The sequence below is a fragment of the Podarcis cretensis genome (genome assembly GCF_951804945.1).
Source record: "Podarcis cretensis genome assembly, chromosome: 10".
NCBI lineage: Eukaryota > Metazoa > Chordata > Lepidosauria > Squamata > Lacertidae > Podarcis > Podarcis cretensis.
Window position 1 is genome coordinate 58,875,011 of NC_137179.1, and position 19,495 is coordinate 58,894,505.

The following is a 19,495-nucleotide window of genomic DNA, read 5'->3' on the forward strand; positions in this document are numbered from 1 at the left end:
TGTGCTCAGAAATGTACTGGGAGCCAGTGAAGATCCTTATATGGACCCAGTGGCCACTCCTAGTCAACAGTCTAGTTGCATCATTCTGGATTAGTTGTAGTTTCCAAATCACCTTCAAAGGTAGCACCACATAGACCGCATTGCAGTAGTCCACGTGGGAGATAACTAGAGCATGCACCACTCTGGTGAGACAGTCCACGGACAGATAGGGTCTCAGCCTGCGTACCAGATGGAGCTGGTAGACAGCTGCCCTGGACACAGAATTGACCTGTGCCTCCATTGACAGCTGTGAGTCCAAAATGACTCCCAGGCTGTGCACTTGGTCCTTCAGGGGCACTGTTAACCCATTCAGGACCAGGGAGTACCCCACATCCACTCACCTCCTGTCCCCCCAAAACAGTACTTCAGATTTGTCCCCTCGACAGTGCTATGTAAGCAGGAGAAACATAGGAAACTATGATGTACTGAGACTGTTGGGAGGGTGTAGACTATTCTCTACACCAGGGACGGAGTGTCAGGAGCTCAGCCTACACTCGAGTAGGACCCTGAAAGAGACACATGCCCGACTGGCATGTTCTCTCCCCCCTGGTCAATCGTTCGGAAGCTTCAATAGCTTTCTTCTGCCCGAACATCACAGCGACCTATGCCAACAGACACCGGCACAGTCTGTCGGGATCCGCAGAGTCATTGCAACTTGCGTGACAGACCTCAGCAACTCAGCATTTTGGCTAATCTACTTTATTTACATATAAACACACACGGAGCACTGCAACATGGCTCCCTCTCTCTCTAGCATCAGACAGCAAAGAAGAAAAGAACAAAGGACAATAGTCCCACTTCACGGAACACAGTAACACAAACATCCTGTCTCCGTCACTTCCCACTCTGTGGAGTCAAAACATATACCGTCAATTGAAATACTACAATCCCATGACTGAAATCATGGAGCAGGAATTCTAACATGGAGAACCTCCAGCTTGCAGGGCAAAAATGTCCTACCATGCCTCCCCCATTTGGCCTGCCAGTCTACCACCCTGCAGCTGACACCATACAGATTTCACACAGGGGCCTCTCCCAACCGGGCTGGAGATTCGAGAGATTGAACCAGGGACCCTTTGCTCTCAAAGCATGTACTTTGCCACAAAGCTATGGATCAACATGATGCGAAGTTCCTGCACATTAGGACTACCTAGGAGTTGACCATACATGGGAGTACCTGCATGAGACTGCTGTATACAGTCACACTGTTCTGCACAACATAAATGTCTGCACAGGCCTACACCAAAAAAAGTACCCTTAAAGCTTTTCACTTACATTTAATTTCTTTATTCATTGTTTATCTGAGGCTTCCGCATGCTGAATTCACTATCATCCCAGTGGGGTTTCTGAGTGGGGAAGGGCTGTAGTTCAGTGATAGAGTACCTGGTCTCCAGGTTTAATCCCTTGCATTTCTGCACAACACTGGGAATGTCCCCTGATAGAAAGCCTGGAGTCAATACAGACAGTGTTGAGCTGGATGAACCAATGTTTTGACTCTGCATAAGGCAGCTTCCTAGGGATGCGGGTGGCGCTGTGGGTTAAACCACAGAGCCTAGGGCTTGCCGGTCAGAAGGTTGGCAGTTCAAATCCCTGCAATGGGGTGAGCTCCCATTGCTCGGTCCCTGCTCCTGCCAACCTAGCAGTTCGAAAGCACACCAGTGCAAGTAGATAAATAGGTACCGCTCCAGCAGGAAGGTAAACGGCATTTCCGTGCACTGCTCTGGTTCACCAGAAGCGGCTTAGTCATGCTGGCCACATGACCCGGAAGCTGTATGCCAGCTCCCTTGGCCAGTAAAGCGAGATGAGTGCCACAACCCCAGAGTCCTCCGCGACTGGACCTAATGGTCGGGGTCCCTTTACCTTTACCTTTAAGGCAGCTTCCTATGTTGTATGAAGAAAGAGCTCAATGTGGGCAGAAGGTACTAATGCAGTACGTTATTCCTTTTGAAATGAAGTACACTCTTCCCTGTTTTTTTAGCATCTGTCATGGATGCTTTAGTTGGGATTTCTGCATTGCAAAGGGTTTAGCTAGATGACCCTTGGGATCCCTTCCAACTCTACAATTCTATGATTTGCTCAACGTGTACCCCTCATATCCTTGGAGCAAACCTGCCAGATTCATATATTTATGTGGGTTGCAGAAGCTCAGAGAAGACAGAAATGGTGCCGAGCCCCATCATCATCATCATTTTTCATTTGTATGCCGCCTTTCCACAGTTAAAAAAACAATGCTCAAGGCGGCTTACAGCATAACAAGATTTACATAATGACAAAAGTCATAAACAATAAATAAACCACATCCAAAAAATACACAACCAAATGGGAAACAATTTCCACATAAATCAAAATCTAAAACTAAGAATACAGCATTAACATCACAGTTTAAAATGACATAGGTAAAAAATAACAGCAATTTAAACAAAAAACAAAAACAAAACAGAGCCCTCTCTGCCCAACAGCGGCAGCGGCAGCAGTCCTTTATAGAGCCCATCAGGCCCCGCCCTGGGCCAGGTGGTGAGTGGCAGGACTGGGGCCCTCAGGCGCTGAGCAGGGGAGTCCTCCTGGGTGGTAGCCGCAGCAGCAGTTCTTGTAGGCCTGGTGTCTTTGCTGAAACAAAAAAATAAATAAATGGCGTTGTGGCAGTAACATGACACAAGAGAAAATAACCAGAGGAAAAAAAGAAACCCTCAAGGAAACTGGCATGACTGAGTTAATATTGTCCAGATTTCCACTTTTTCAATGGCTGCCATAATAGAGTGTGCATCAAATAGTCTCATGTTGCCAGGAAGGTACCAAGTCTTTCATCTTCAGACATGAAGGACCCCATAAGCTTCTAGGTGTTGCTGGATGACAACTCTCACCTTTGCTTATCATTGGCCACTGGTTGGGGAGCTGCTGGTGGGAACTGGAGTCCAGATGGAGGGCAACAGGTTAATCGGTGATGCTCTTTTGATGTTGACACATTCCGTGCTGCTTGGGATGATCCAGATTCCGAAGGAAAAAGAATCAGATCCTGCCCATTCAGGCTAATCAAAGCTGCTACATGCCATGCCAACGACAAGCACCACACCATCGTATTCATTCTGTACCTGATAAAAAAATCATCCCAGAGAAAACAGATTGAGCTCACAGCAGCAATAAGGCATGTTTCAAACTTGTTACTCAGGTGAACAAAGCTCAGGGAAGTGGGTGGTCACCCCTACAACATAGAATGCTGTCATTCCAGTAAAAACACAAAGATCAGGGTTTAATGTACTCTACAGTGGTACCTCGGGTTAAAGACACTTCAGGTTACAGACTCTGCTAACCCAGAAAGAGTACCTCAGGTTAAGAACTTTGCTTCAGGATGAGAACAGAAATCGTGCGGCGACGGCGGGAGGCCCCATTAGCCAAAGCGGTACCTCAGGTTAAGTACAGTTTCAGGTTAAGAACGGACCTCCAGAGCGAATTAAGTTCTTAACCCGAGGTACCACTGTATGCTCTTTTTCTAGAAAAAGCGGTGTTGGAACTCACCATGAACCTTGTTCTCTTAAAAATAGCAATGGCACCCACCTGAGAGGTGCCGGAACTGAGTTTCACCAAGTTCTGACTGAAAAACATGTACACTGTTGGAGGGCTCCCTAAAACATTTTGCTACCTTAGGCAAAGGCTAAGACTGACCAGGCAGGCAGTTCGACCTCACTTCAAAAGTGGCAACCAAACAGCATCCGCCACTACATCACACGACACACACAACTCTGAGAAGAAAACATAAGAGTGTGACCCCGAAACTGTTATCCTTCCATGTTTCTCTGCCAACGGAATTGCATGAGATGGGGAAGGGAAAACACTTAATTTTCTGTCAGGAAAAGCATGGTTAGGGATCGTTTCCCAGCAGTCATTACGATACTTTCCAAAAGGGGGGGATAAGCTGTGTGAACAGGAGATAAAGGGTGAGGATTGTGACAACAAGATCTCTCTCGGAACTGCACAGGAAACTGAGAATGCGAGCTACGCAAACTTTCCCTGGGGCCTGCATGCCAGCTTGGCTTCATGTTCTATTCTATTCCCTTTGAGTATCATCATGAGCACAGGGGAAATAGTTTCCTAGGACTTGCCGTTTGACTTACAGAGAATGTGATCCAACCATCATCCCAGCTGTACTGTTACTATGGCTCTGCCACTTGCAGTGAGAGCCCTCGAGGAAATGAAGCAACGACGTCCCTCAGTAAATATATAGTAAAGGTAAAGGACGGCTGACAGTTAAGTCCAGTCGCTGACGACTCTGGGGTTGCAGTGCTCATCTCGCTTTACTGGCCGAGGGAGATTACAGCTTCCGGGTCATGTGGCCAGCATGACTAAGCCGCTTCTGGCAAACCAGAGCAGCGCACGGAAACGCTGTTTACCTTCCCGCCAGAGTGGTACCTATTTATCTACTTGAACTTTGACATGCTTTCAAACTGCTAGGTTGGCAGGAGCTGGGACAGAGCAATGGGAGCTCACCCTGTCTTGGGGATTCAAACCACCAACCTTCCAATCGACAAGCCCTAGGCTCAGTGGTTTAGACTAATGTCAAAAGCACTTCCCACTACAGAGGTAACTCTTGCAAGCATTTGAGAAGTGCATACCCTCCAACGTTTCTCCAATGAAAATAGAGGCATCCTATTCCATAATAATAATTTTATTATTTATACCCTGCCCATCTGACTGGGTTGTCCCAGCCACTCTGGGCAGCTTCCAATATATAAAAAACATACTAAAACACAAAACATTAAAAAAACTTTTTATACTGGGCTGTCTTCAGATGTCTTCTGAAAGTTGCATAGTCTCCTTAGCTTGGGGTCACATAACTCCATACCCTAAAAAAAAAAAAAAAAAAAAATTCCAATGAAAGGAAGGACAGCTTCTGTAAATCCAGGACAGTCCCTGGAAAATAGGGACACTTGGAGGGTCTGGAAGTGAGGATGATATCATTTATTTGCATTGTAGCATCTTGTGGATTAGAGGAACAGTGTCCACATTTTAATATTGCTGTGTGAGGAAATCTTGAAAAGGGTCTGCTCTAAAACCGTATGGTGTGGTGATTAGTGTTGTGCTAGGACCTGAGTCTTGGGTTCAAATCTCCACCTGGCCATGAAGCTTACTAGAGGATCTTGGGCCAGTCACTGCCTCTCAGCCTTATCTATGTCACAGGGTTGTTCTGGGGATTATCTGAAGAGGGGGAAGAACCACGTATGCCACCTTCTTGGAGAAAAAAGTGAAATATAAATGCAATGAATACGTAATAAATAATGAGTCAGAAAAGCTTCAGGAGTAGTCATTCTTGGTAAATGACAGATTAACAACTCAGCACAGCAGCTAGTACAGTGGAACCTCGGGTTGTGGACGTAATCCATGACAAGGGCACATCCTCAACCTGCAGCGTTCGCATCCTGAAGTGCTGTGTCTGCGCAAGCGCGTGAAGCAATTTAGCTCTTCTGCACATGTGCGAGCGGCGAAACCTGGAAATAACCCGTTCCGGTACTTCTGGGTTTGCCGCGGTGTGCAACCTGAAAACACGTAACCAGAAGAAGAAAAAGAAGAGTTTGGATTTGATATCCCGCTTTATCGCTACCCTAGGGAAGCTCAAAGTGGCTAACATTCTCCTTTCCCTTCCTCCCCCACAGCAAACACTCTGTGAGGTGAGTGGGGCTGAGAGACTTCAAAGAAGTGTGACTAGCCCAAGGTCACCCAGCAGCTGCATGTGGAGGAGCAGGGATGCGAACCTGGTTCACCAGATTACGAGACTACCACTCTTAACCACTACACCACACTGGCTCTCATATCAGAAGCAATCGTATCATAAGGTATGACTGTATTTGCTCCATAGGCCAGACTAAGTCTCCAGTGAGTTCCCATTTAAGTATGGAGGGAGCTACACCCCAGGAGAGTTTTGATTTTACACGCCAGGCATGTTTCCGAATGAGACAGACCATAAACATGACACACATATTGTGAATGTTTGGGGCCAAAGCAGACCCTCCAACATGTTGAGGCTGAAAATCAGGATGCATATATTCCTGCCCATGCTTCTGCATAAATCACATGCCCCACACATGCCATTTTGAGTTCCACACTCTCACACATTTTGGGGCACTGTGCTGAGAGCACAGCACCCCAAAATGGGATGTCCCAATTTAATCGGGGCAATCGAAGAGTATGCCAGAGCTGAAAGACAGTAACTCTGGTGAGATTCAAGCCAGTCTTGCCAGTTCTCATTTTGCTTACTACTCTGGTACACCATAAACCCTTAGGAAAGGGCTGCCCAGAACATTTTGCTGCCTGAAGCAAAGGACCAAACATGGCCCTCCCGTTTCTATGGGCAGAAGCTGACCAGACAGGCACTTGAATCTCACTTACACCCAGTGTTTTTTTTCAGGGGGGATGGGGACACAGGGGTACGCGTACCCCTAAGCATTTTGTGAATCTGATGGGAGAAAAAACTTAAAAAAATAAAAATTTTAGTTTCTTCTCTAGCACGGTGAATCGTCAGTTCCGTTGCTACCCCCAATAGTGACCTCTTTTCCTGTCATGGTGTTTCCTGAGTCTCAGACAGAATGAGAGTTCCCCTAAACATTTTTTAAGGAAAAAAACACTGCTTACACCTGAGGAAAGTAGACATGCTTAGGGAAGACTAGAAAGGCTGTACTGGCTCACTCTGTGTAATGGTTGGGCTGGCCGCATCTGAGGAGATGCTATTGATTGCAAAAGAGCTCAAGGACAATAATTTAGATAAAATTGCAACACACAAAATTCATTTGCTGTGAATTTCACAAAGCCTGCTCCCACCCCCACTCCCCGGCCTGAACTTTTTCTTCATCATCTGAGCACTACCAAGGAAAAGGCCAAAAAAATTTCAGGGTACACTGCAAAGCCTGAACTGTAGGGGAAGAAAAAATATTCTCTAAACTCCAAAGCGTAAAGGAAAACAACATCCACCGAATTTCCTCAAGTCTGACATTTGTGGAATGTCACGCTGGGACGTAGGTGGAGGACATATTGAAAGCCTTCTGCACTTTGAACAATCTGTGCAGTTTCTGGAAGTGGCTGTGTGGGTTGGTGTTTTTTAAGAGAGTGGAGAAATATTCCTCAGAGGGCCAAAGATTACCAACGATACATGACATTTTATTCTAGCTATGTGGTCTTTACACCAGGGGTGAGGAGGATAACAGGGTCTACTTTGGCACTATTGATTTTTCTCTCTTTCTTTCTAGATCCCTGAGGTCCACCAGGCAAACTTAGGTGCTAAACAGTTGGCTTGGCTGGGTGGCATAGATGTCAACTTTCCCTTTTTCTTGTGAGGAATCCTATTCGGAATAAGGGAATTTCCCTTAAAAAAAGGGAAATGTTGACAGCTATGCTGGGTGGACGTATTCTAAGGATTAAGGAAGTGGATGCTTTTGAGCTCAAGAATTTGTGAGCAGTAGCAGAATCAAGTTCATAAGTCCTTTCAAACAAAATACAGAACTGCCCCTCCCCCCCCATATTCTTTTTCGGCTACTTAATTTAAATGAGAAGAAAGCTTTTTCGTCTTTGCTGCAGTTAAATAATAGAGATTTTGATTATTTACTGCAGGCATAGGCAAACTCCAGCCCTCCAGATGTTTTGAGACTACAAATCCCACCATCCCTGACCACTGGTCCTGTTAGCTGCGGTTGATGGGAATTGTAGTTCCAAACATCTGGAGGGCCAGAGTTTGCCTATGCCTGATTTACTGCAATACACTCAAAGATCAACTAGAAGACTCAAAGCAACTTTCTGACTACCTTTCTTTTATGCTATACTTTTAAATGGAGAAGGCCAGGATTAGTCATGCCCACAGAATGGAAGATGGCTGGATCCCTAAGGTTGTGTTCTACAGGAAGCTGGCATCAGGCAGTGGGCTCATTGGCAGACCAACTCGGCGTCTGCAAATGTGACCTGAAGGATGGCAATATTAACCCCACCATGTGGGAAACCCTTTCAGACAACCACAGTGAGGCACCAGTGGTGAGGGCAATTGAGGGAACCCACATTGTGCCCGTGATGTCAGGACTTTGGGAGGTAGCGGGGTCAGAACCGAACATGGCAGCCGTGTGGCTCCAATGGCTGGCAGCTCCTCCTCCTCCTCCTCATAAATAAATACATAAATAAATTTATACCCCACCCATCTGGTTGGGTTTCCCCAGCCACTCTGGGCGGCTCCCAACAGAATATGAGAAACACAATAAAACATCAAACATTAAAAACTTCCCAAAACAGGGCTGCCTTCAGATATGTCTTCTAAAAGTCAGATAGTTGTTTATTTCCTTGACATCTCATGGGAGGGCATGCCACAGGGCGGGCGCCACTACCGAGAAGGCCCTCTGCCTGGTTGCCTGTAACCTCACTTCTCACAGGGAGGGAACCGCCAGAAGGCCCACGGAGCTGGACCTCAGTGTCCGGGCAGAACAATGGGTGTGGAGACGCTCTTTCAGGTGCCGCCACTGGTGGCAGGAGGTGGAGGAGAAGGAGCCGGCCACTGGAGTTGTGCCGTGGTGGGCCCCACACTTCACCTCTGCATTTTGCAGACATTGAGGGGGGCACGGTCTCTACACCAAAAATATAGGGTGGGGCAAAAGGGCTTGGAACCCCTGACCTGGAGACAGATAGTCAGGTTGTGTATCCACAGCAGTGATTGGAGGGAGAATGACAGCTGGGAGGAGCACTGAGAAAAGAAATTGTGTATCTGCAGGAGCACAACTGGACGCCTTCATCTGCCCCGGCTGCAACAAAACATGTCTTTCCTGTAGCGATCTCTACAGCCGCAGCAGGTGCTGTAACTCTCCAATGGTTTGACTTCATCCCCGAAGGCACACTCTTCCATTGTCTCCCAAGAAAGACGGATGCTAACAACTAATAGAGAACAACAAGTCTGGGAAATGATATATAATGAACAGAAAAAAATGTTGAAAGTGACTTTTCTTGAGAAACCAAAAGCTTTTCTTTTAGGCACTATAGGGTCAGAGATCCCGAACGACCAGACGAAACCATTCATGTACGCTGCCATGGCTGTGCAGAGTCCCTTAGCCCAGAAATTGAAAGATGGTACAACTCCAACCGAAAAAGAGTGGCAGACAAAATTGATGAACAACGCCGAAATGGCAAAACTTACAGGAGGAATTAGAAACCAGGAAGAGGAGAATGGGGAAAGTTTATAATTTGTTTGAAAAGCTATTGTGAACAATTACTTACATTGGTAGGATTGGCAGAAAACTTATAGCAAAAATTTGAACTATGGATCGACAAAGGATTTATAAAAATAGAGTTATGATAGAGATGCAGAGGGGGAAATCATTACATTAAGATCCACAATGGGGGGGGGGAGTCAGAAGGGATTATATGTTCATGTATTTAATTCATTTGTTTATGTAAAATTGAAAATGCAAAAATAAAATTTATTTTTAAAAAAGAGAACAACAACTTTTGGACTATCAGTATTAGTACTCCAACATTAACTCTAAAAGCAGGTAGTCTTTGTTGAGGAAATTGCCCATGTCTAGTAGGAACACAACACAAGTTGTTTACTACGGTCTCAATTCATATTTTATGGCTTTGTTATTGATGTTTTGATATTGTGACCGGTATGACATACAACCAAGAACCTGCCCAGGGTCCAGGCATTTCAACAGCCCCTCCAAATTAGTTTTTCATTTGTACAGACTGTTCACCATTGAACATGTTAAGCCTCAGAGGTGACTGAAAATGCCCAGGTCCCCTACCCTTTCCATTTTTCCATTCAGACGTTAGACACAAGAATAAGGATCCAGGTCGACAGAGATCACAATGGTGAGCAAAGTTTGTTTTCCTCTTCCCCTTCCAGCAGCATGAAATCGATACTACAAAATTAGAACTCCCCAACCTCTGTAGAAATAATAAAAGCAGAAGGTCGCATTTGAAGATCTGTTTGCCCTTGTGTCTCTTGGAAGAACTCCTAGTCTCTTAAAATGACAGCACAGCTGCTCACAGAGAATTATGCAGAAAGATTACTAAATTCTGGATCCAGTTCTTAGACTATGCTGCAAGTATGACAACGAGTGGCGCTGCATCGATCAAATAGCAGCTGCTAAGACAAGCTGGCTGTATTTCAAGAGCACGCCGGCAAAATTTTCAATTTGTTCAATAATGTAATAGAAATTACATTGTGGGGGGGAGGGCAGAGGGGATCTTATTTCATTCCCCCATATCATCTCAAGAACCACCAAAGTGCTATTGGGGATATATATATATATATATATATATATATATATATTTCTTAGTTTGCAAAAATACAGTGGTACGTCGGGTTACATACGCTTTTCAGGTTACATATGCTTCAGGTTACAGACTCCGCTAACCCAGAAATAGCACCTCGGGTTAAGAACTTTGCTTCAGGATGAGAATAGAAATCGTGCAGTGGCGGCACAGTGGCAGCGGGAGGCCCCATTAACTAAAGTGGTGCTTCAGGTTAAGAACAGTTTCAGGTTAAGAACAGACCTCCGGAACAAATTAAGTTCTTAACCCGAGGTACCACTGTACTTGGATTGTCTCTTTTTTTCAAGTTGCGTTTTCTACAGATCAGTTTCATCAGTTTTGAGACATGGTTGCCCAATGGTTGCCATCAATTTGATTTGAACTGATTTTATAATGAATTGGTTTTTTTAGAATGCTGTATTATTTTACTTTTGTTAGCTGTTCTGAGCCCAGCTTCAGCTGGGGAGGGCGGGATATAAATAAATTATTATTATTAGTGTTACATACAGTGTTAGGCTAGGAAGAAAACAGGGGGAAAGGTGTGGGGGGGAAATGGTGAGTGGGTTGGGGTCGGCTGGCAATGCTTCTATTCTACTTAGTGTATGTGTGGGGTTTTGTGTCAGTGTCCCTTATGTGGGTTCTCTTACTATACACTTGCATCTTCCAAGATCATAATGCCCACTCACATTATAAAGTGCTCATAAACCACCTACTCTCTGCAGCCAGATGCATCATAGCTAGACACTGGAGAGACTGTCAGGAATAAGCATGGACCAATGGGAAACAGCCTTATTAGAGAAGCTAACTGTTATGTACTGAATTGAATAGGATCCAAAAGGCAGCAGTCTGATTGGTCCTAGGACTCCTAGAACAATAGGATTCAGAATGCAGCAGTCTGATTGGTCCTAGAACAATAGGGTCCAGAATGCAGCAGTCTGATTGGTCCACAGGAGCCACCCAATCCAGCTCCAAATGGAAGTGAATCCGCAACCTGATTGGTCTACAGGTGAATCCCGGAATTAGCCAATCACGTGGGGCCCATTGTGTAAATAATGTATATAAAGCAGACATTCTGGTTTATATACTTCCATTCCTCCTCACCACTATGAGCTGAATAAAGAGCATGAAATCCACTCTCGACTCCGAGTATATTTCACTAACCAGTAAACTGAAACGGGGACAAATAGAAGATGCTTTCACCCCTGTATGGTCCCCCTTTATCACATACACAGCCCAACAAGAAAACAAAAAAAAATCCACCGACAAGCATACGGGTACTTTGGGGCACAAAAAGTCCTTTGAGATCTGGGGTTCTTTGGAAATCTGTAACCATGAAAACACAGATGTTTGTATGGCTCTGAATGCTGCTCACAGGGGGCAGACAGTGAGTGAGAACCAAGAACCAAGAACTCACATTATGGTCCTTTTGGTTTTAAAATTCTTTTAAAAATTAGGGGCGTTTTTTCCTTGCTGCTTTTATATGGATCACTGCTGATGGTTTTGCAGCTTTCTTCTCGGCAGCTTCTCATTTCTCATTTCTATTGTGATTGTTTTGACTTTTGCTTGTTTCTAATTTCTTTTTAAAGGCGTTTAAACTATGTTGCTCACCGCTCAGATAAAGTTATTGGGCGGTATACAAATGCTGTTCATAAGTAAAAAAAATAAAAAATAAACTTCCTACTTTTATATGTTCTCTGCAAGCAACTAGCTGGCTGCCTTTGAAACGCTGGAAGAGATAAAGCACATCAAAGTGCAAGTAGATAAATAGGTACCACTCCGGCGGGAAGATAAACGGCGTTTCCGTGCGCTGCTCTGGTTCGCCAGAAGCGGCTTAGTCATGCTGGCCACATGACACAGAAGCTGTACGCCGGCTCCCTCGGCCAATAAAGCGAGATGAGCGCCGCAACCCCAGAGTCGGTCATGACTGGACCTAATGGTCAGGGGTCCCTTTACCTTTACCTTACTCTTAATTAACATTTTAAATCTAGGGTTTTATATTGGCTACTGTTATAGTTAAGATTGTAAGCATTTCACTATTACTAGAGTGCCTGCTTCCAATGGACAAGGCACCCCAAAACATGGTAGCTGACCATGTGTAGCAGAAATATTGGATGAAATAAATAAACAACAACAACTTATTATTTGTACCCCACCCATCTGGCTGGGTTTCTCCAGCCACTCTGGGCAGTTTCCAACAAAGATTAAAAATACATTAAAATGTCACACATCAAAAACTTCCCTGAACAGGGCTGCCTTCAGATGTCTTCTAAATGTCAGGTACTTGTTTATCTCTTTGACATCTGGTGGGAGGGCGTTCCACAGGGTGGGTGCCACTACCGAGAAGGCCCTCTGCCTGGTTCCCTCTAACTTGGCTTCTCGTAATGAGGGAACCGCCAGAAGGCCCTCGGCGGTGTGTTTGGTTTTGAATAGCTATTAAGCACCAATATTCAATGTGTTATATTGACTCTTGCAGAACTAGATGGATGTGGGTGGTTTCTTTGCTATAAAGTTGTATTGAGATTTTCATGATACAACAAAGGGGGGAACTAATCAAAAGTAGTAATAAAAAAAACTAAAAAGGAAGAAAAGAGAACTAGATCATCCTCTTACTGCTATAACTTTTATCCCACAAAACAGTGGTTTTCAACCAGTGTTCCATGGCACCCTGGGGTGCCTTGTTTGATGGTCAGGATTGCCATGGGCAACACTGGCCTCTGTCCCTCTTTCCTTCCTTCCCTTCCTCTAGTGCCCTCTCGCATCTCTGCTTCCCAAAGTCTTGACAGCTATTTGTTGCAGCAGCCCAGACTACAAGCTCCCAGGCGAATGGTGCCTCTGGGGCTGGTTAGGGGGTGCTGGTTGCCAGGAGCTGAGGTGGCTTCAGAGAAAGCAAGCCAGCCAGTCCACCAGCCCTTGTTGTTGGGAATGGACAGACAAGTCCCAGGTCCCTGTGGGTCAGTGTGAGGAGGCACCTCTCTTTGGGGCAGGGGGCGCAGCTCAGAGGTCAGGGGCAGCAGCAGCAGCAGCCCAGAGGACTTCCAAGGGGAGGGGAAAGGAGGCTGAGGCAACACTCCACAAGGAAGGGTGTTCAAAAAAGGGTGAGAGGCTGCCAGCTCTGTCAGGCAAGGGGTGACATAACTGGGTTCCTGAGCCCCACAGGGGTGCCGCAGAAAGAATGCAGTTGGTCAAGGGAGCCATGGACTCAAAAAGGTTGAAACCTCTGCCATACAGAAAGAGGGGAGCCCTCCCAGCTCTCACCTGGGGTCATTCCTCTCTTCTCACAGCCTCTCATCCTGTGAGGTTTCTTTCCCCTTCCCCACCTCTCACACAGTGTCCTTCAACCGATCCTTCACCTGCTTGCAATGCTTACCCAAATACAATGAGAGAATAGATTAAAAAAAAAAACAGCTACCAAAAGAAAAAGAGAGAATAGATAAAGGGGACCTCTAGCTGGAGTCCCTGAACTAGATGTACTTTCATGTTCTGAAAATGGTTCTGTGCAGTTCTGGTCCCAGAAATGAGGGGTGTTGCAGTTTGCTTCTTTAACTCCAGAACAGAGAAATTGTGCCAGTGCACAACAACAGGTCCTCTTTGAAACAAAAGATAAATGTGTAACTGATAAAGAGAAAGCAGGACTCAGCTGACACGCTGTTGCGCTAAACCCACCCCATAAACAACGTGCTCCCTGCCTTTGCAAACCTCAAAAGCCCCAAGGCTAACTATAGGGAGACCACAACAAAGTGTTATTTTTGGCCTTGCAGAAGTTCAGGAGTGTCAAAAGCTTTGAACAGGCTCCACAGAAAGAGAGAACTGCAAGACTTTATGCTGATCTTTTGGCAGCGAAGAGCCATAAACAGGCAGAGCAACATCACTCTGGCTTGCAGTGAAGACATTAAGTACACGGAGCTTATTGGGGTATGTGATAAGGGAAGAGAATGCACATTAGAGTGACAGAAGTGGAACTAGGAGAGCCCAGCCTGGTCAGGAACATCATGTCCCTGACAAGCTTGAATCTCAATTACTGACACAAGTTGCTAAAGCACATGGGCTTTTAGGATCTGCAACAGAAGCTTGATAATGGCAATTTCCAGGAAAACTAACAGGAAAATTGAGTAGGCAGTGTGCTTCAATAGAAGTTGGAGGAAAGAAATCTGCAAAGAAATCAGGCATTTGGGAAACTAGAACGTCTGTCACCCAGGATGCATTTTTCACATACAGCTCTTTTCTTCTCCCAAATTATTTTAAAGTCGTTGTGGGCTTTGTTTTAAAACAGTTTATTCAAACTTTGTTTTAACACAAATTATTCAAACTTGGGATGAACAGGCTATATCTCACATGGCTTGCACTGTCAGGAAACTGCAGAAGCTATTTGCAAGCAGTGTGTCAGCAGCAAGTTAAGATACTCACATTTTAAAAAAGTGCAGCCTACTTATGTGTCAGGTATACAAAAATATTGTAATCTTGATGTTTTTGCAGTTTGAAAGCACACCAGTGCAAGTAGATAAATAGGTACTGCTGTGGCAGGAAGGTAAACCGCGTTTCTGTGCACTCTGGATTCCATCAGTGTTCTGTTGCACCAGAAGTGGTCTAGTCATGCTGGCCACATGACACAGAAAGCTGTGTGCGGGCAAATGCTGGCTCCCTTGGCCTGAAAGTGAAATGAGTGCTGCACCCCATAGTCACCTTTGACTGGACTTAATTGTCCAGGGGTCCCTTACCTTTGTTGTGAAGGCACTGTCATAAACACCACTGTGGACTGAGAACAAAAGAGCCAAGAGAGCTACTAAATCTCTGATTTTATTAATATGATCAACATACTTATACGTGCAGATATGCAACTAGCAAGAAGAACCAGGAATTTATCCAAGATATAGCAACAAACCGGTGATGGCAATAAAAATACTTGATGCTTGTGGATATAAAATCTCCTTTGTGAAATTCTATGCAATTTGGTCACCAAAAAATACGTTAAGTTTTATGCAAAAGAGAGCAGGCAATACACACAGCAACTGCAAAGACAACAAGACTTTTAATGCACAGACCCCTTCCAACATTGCCTGACCTTGTAATATTAATGCATTATGCAATCTGTTGGTTTACAACAGCTATTGTTTCCATGGGAGCAGCAGGCTAGCTGTCATATTTGACCTATGGGCCAGGGCATTAGATTCCCTCCTGAAACTTATTTAAGAACACAATCCACTTTCCAATTTGAGCTAGTTATGGTAATGTTGGATTTTGCTATCCTGGCTGAAGCATAACCTGTGCATGAGTTAGAAGACAAGAAGAAGAAAAAGTCACACCACACCGTGTTTTTGAGTCAAATTAATTTTATTATGCTCCATGATGAATTGCCACCAGTGCAACATCCTATTCACTGTACATTAAAAAAAAAAGCCAAAGAGAAAGAAAATTCACATACCAAGAATTTCAGTTTGATGAAACGGAAAACTGAACGATTGAGATGCTTTCAGAGTACAAGCGGCTAGTTGATATTGTCTATGCGTAGTGCTGAGATATAGGCCTCAGGCTCATTTGCTAATTGCCAAGGCTACCTGGACAGTCAATTTAACTGGTGCATGAAGCTGCCTTGTTACAACAGTTAGCAGTAGTGATTCAATGACATGAAACGTCGCCTCCAGCCCACATGGGAAAATGCAGAAACATGCAGCTGTGACTTTGTAGCCTAACTGTAACTGCAGTCATGCCTTAAATTAAGACCGTACAATATGCTATTGAAAGCAAAACATCTGAACTTTTGTGCAATAATGTGGATACACTTTATAGGAAAACAAAACAAAACGAAACGAAAGCCTGTTGGGCAAGTGATTAATGGATTACACAAATATCTCAGACATAAAATATTAAATCTTTCCAAGTTCTCTCGACTCTAGAAGCATGTGCTTTATTCATGCTAGTAAGTAACATCTTTGGAGGCCACCTGAGCAAGATCTATTTGAAAAATGCCCTTTATGATTACAGAGCTGGGGAGACAGCACTAAACGCTGTCCCGAAGGCCATTAACACTCCCTCTCATGCGCACATTCTTAATCCTACTTCAGAGCATTCAAATCAGGCTTCAGCCAACCTGCCCGCAGTCCTCAAGCCATACTAGCAGCAACAGTGGCTGAAAGTCTTTCCAGCAGCAGGCAGTGCTGTGGCTACAACCGCAGGAAGAGGAGACGACCTTTAAAATTCTCCTTTCCCAAGCCGTGTGCTTAAAACAAAAGTCACCCTCATCGGAATAACGTAGCTTTGCTTCCAACACCTCCCTCTTCATCAACATAACCTTTAAAATCCTGTTTCCCTTGAGTATTAAAAATCCGGATGCTAGACATACGTTATAACTGCACTAAGATATCCAAGCCAGGTCATACTGCAGGTCCAGCCTGCCAAGATCAAGCCAACACTGGGTTTCAGCAAATACAAATTTCATCCAATATACCATGAATAGAGAAGATGGGGAGAGGGGAAAGAAGCATGTGTTAATTGTACGCCAGATATTCCTCCCTTGAAACACTGTGCAGCAGCGAGGCAAGTTGATTATTCCTAGTGTTTTCTACTTCAGTGTCTCCTTGCTGCAAGTATGGGGTTAGCACTGCCAATGCCTATCTATCTTAAATGCAGCACCCTGCATATAAAATAGGGAGATAATCCAAACGTTAAGTCCATTAGTAAATACGAAAATTAAGATGAGAACTCAACTTTCCCCGTCGTACGTCGGAACGCGATTTCCAAGCACATCCCTTGGCGTCATTTCTAAGCGTGAGGCAAATCAAACTGCAATATGCAAGTTCAGTGCGTATAAAAAGCAGTGGTTTAAACCAACTTTGCAGTAGTGAGACCCTCTCAAAAGGCAAGCAGTTCAGTGAGCTCTACCTGGAGATTTGGTGTCCAAAGGAAACAGGGCAACATTGACCCATTATGCTTGAATAAACCCATAAGGGTGCATGCGAGGAGTGGATCTCTGAACATTAATAGGCTGACAGGCACAGAGCCTACCCAGTCTCAGCTTATCCAGCCAAAGGGAGTTGAAAGGAAACATCAGTGAAGAATTCATGCTCATATCCCTTCTCTCCCCCACAAACTTTCCCCATCGCTTTTGGAAAGCCCGTCACAGTCAGGAGAAGTATATATTTAAGGCATCCATCCATCCCTGTATAAATGCTTTCAATTTCTAGATCACAGATCTGGTGCCTAAATTGTGTTCGGTTTATACCGTAATCCATCAAGACTGCAGAGTGACACCACCTAAATTCATTTATTAGTATTCTCATGCCCTACACATTTTAAAATTAATTTAAATCCGCTATTATTCAGAGCAAACTTTATAACCACAGCCCTTCAGTAAAAAACAGCATATAAAAATAAATAAACGCCCGCAGCAGTTGCCATAAATGTAGACTCCTCCTCTTCATTGTGAAAGGTAGCTGGTAAAAATCAGAGGTGGTTTACATCAGAGATGTCACACTCTGAAACCAACAGGGAAGTTCCTAAATTGAGCATTCAAAGTGTCAACGCTGCCCGATAGCAGGAAACACAGTGCTCCAGAATCAGGGGAAATTTTCACAACTGCTTTATTATTGTTATTATTATTTTACGATTGTTTTATGTCAGCTTAAATGCTAAATTTAAATCGCAGCGGTATGAACTGCAACGATTCATTGTTTTATCAGCCTCACCCACGTGGCAGAGTTTCCAAGATGAAGGGGCTAAAACTAGGAGCTGCATTGCTTAAAGAATGTAGTGCTATACTAGGTTTTAATAAGAAAATTTAGATACAGAAAAAGTAGGGTATGAAAATAGTGTTTTCCTTCTTGCATTATAACTAAATACATTTAAGGTGTGTTTGTCAATCTCGCATATTACATTAAAACTCCCTTATTGATGGAATGGAAAGTGTTCACATGTACACTGAGCAACCTGGTGTAAACTTGTACACATTAATTTCGGGAGTAACTTTGTATAGGATTATGACAAACCTTTACAGATTAAATGAGGTATTGCACAGATTAATAAAAAAGCAAAAGGCAACAAAAATATACAGCAAATTGGTAGAACATTTACATGATAATTTTACAGAATCCATAGACAGAAAGTAGTTTAGTATTTCACCTTAAAAATATATATGATATATAATATACTGATCAGTCATCCCATTCATCATCATCCTCGAAATCTTCTTCATCTTCCTCATCCTCATCTTCATCTAATGGTAAGAAAAAAAATTAGTTATTTTTGCAAGAACTAAACATTCAGCAAAAGCTAGTGTTGCCATTTCCGCCCCCAGCCCCCATTTATTTGGTAATGAATGGCATTTGCACAGTAAGAAATAATAACAATAATAGTAATAATAATATGCCTGGGCATGTATGTGAAAAATTGTGACTATTTAAGTACCCAGGTTCTAAGTCACATAGTAATTGTATATTACTTTCCTTCAGAGTAGAGTGCATATTATTTATGCCTACCCCATGATTTTTGTAATAACAGCTGACCAAAACATGATTTTCTTGATGGTGGCACAGTATTAAGACCTAAGTGACAGCTTCAAAATATTTGTAATATTCCTGCTATTATCTATATAGTTCTTCCAAATAAATAAGCAATCTATCTGGTTCAGGAGAATAACCAAATAACCTATTCTTTTTTTAAATAAGGGATGCTTATGGAAATAGAAACAAGCTTCCATAAATTACACCCATTGTCTGGGTTGTGACAAGCAGTTCTAGAATTGTATAAATTAGTAAACTGTTGATTAATATAATTTTTACGGTTGCTATTTTTCAATACAGGTTTTTCTTAAAACTTCACACTGCTGATAAGCCTATAATCCCTTTCTGTTAAATATTATTACATCAGCAGATAGAATAGATGCTATAATCCATGTTATAAACGTGGGTATTAATTCAAAGAAACAAATTGCACATGGCTCTACAAAGACTGAGTTAATGCGCTACCTGAAGAATGAATGGCTTTGCTCCTTTTCTGCATAACTTCCATTAGCGCTCCCACAATACCCGAGGTGGGAGCAGGCGTAGGCGGTGCACTCTCTTGCCCATCAGATACCTGGGGTGGAGGTGATTGAATATAGAAATGTAGAAGCATACACAGAACTTAGAACATTTAGCACTCAATTTCTGAGAAGCCAATGGCTAGAGCATACCTTCAAGCAAACAGAAACAAAGAC

General features: G+C 43.7%; 1 protein-coding gene across 2 annotated transcripts in view; it reads right to left on the reverse strand.

Annotated features, from left to right (window-relative positions):
- Nucleotides 1-15,617: 15,617 nt before the first annotated feature.
- WASL (WASP like actin nucleation promoting factor) overlaps nucleotides 15,618-19,495 on the reverse strand; it is a 34,353-nt gene continuing 30,475 nt past the window's right edge. For both annotated transcript variants that reach the window (XM_079994286.1, XM_079994287.1), the window contains 2 exons: nucleotides 19,266-19,374; nucleotides 15,618-18,514 (listed from right to left, as the gene is read on the reverse strand). In XM_079994286.1, the coding sequence (XP_079850412.1) occupies nucleotides 18,453-18,514; nucleotides 19,266-19,374 (171 nt within the window). In that variant the 3' untranslated portion in view covers nucleotides 15,618-18,452. The remainder of the gene's footprint in view (nucleotides 18,515-19,265; nucleotides 19,375-19,495) is intronic.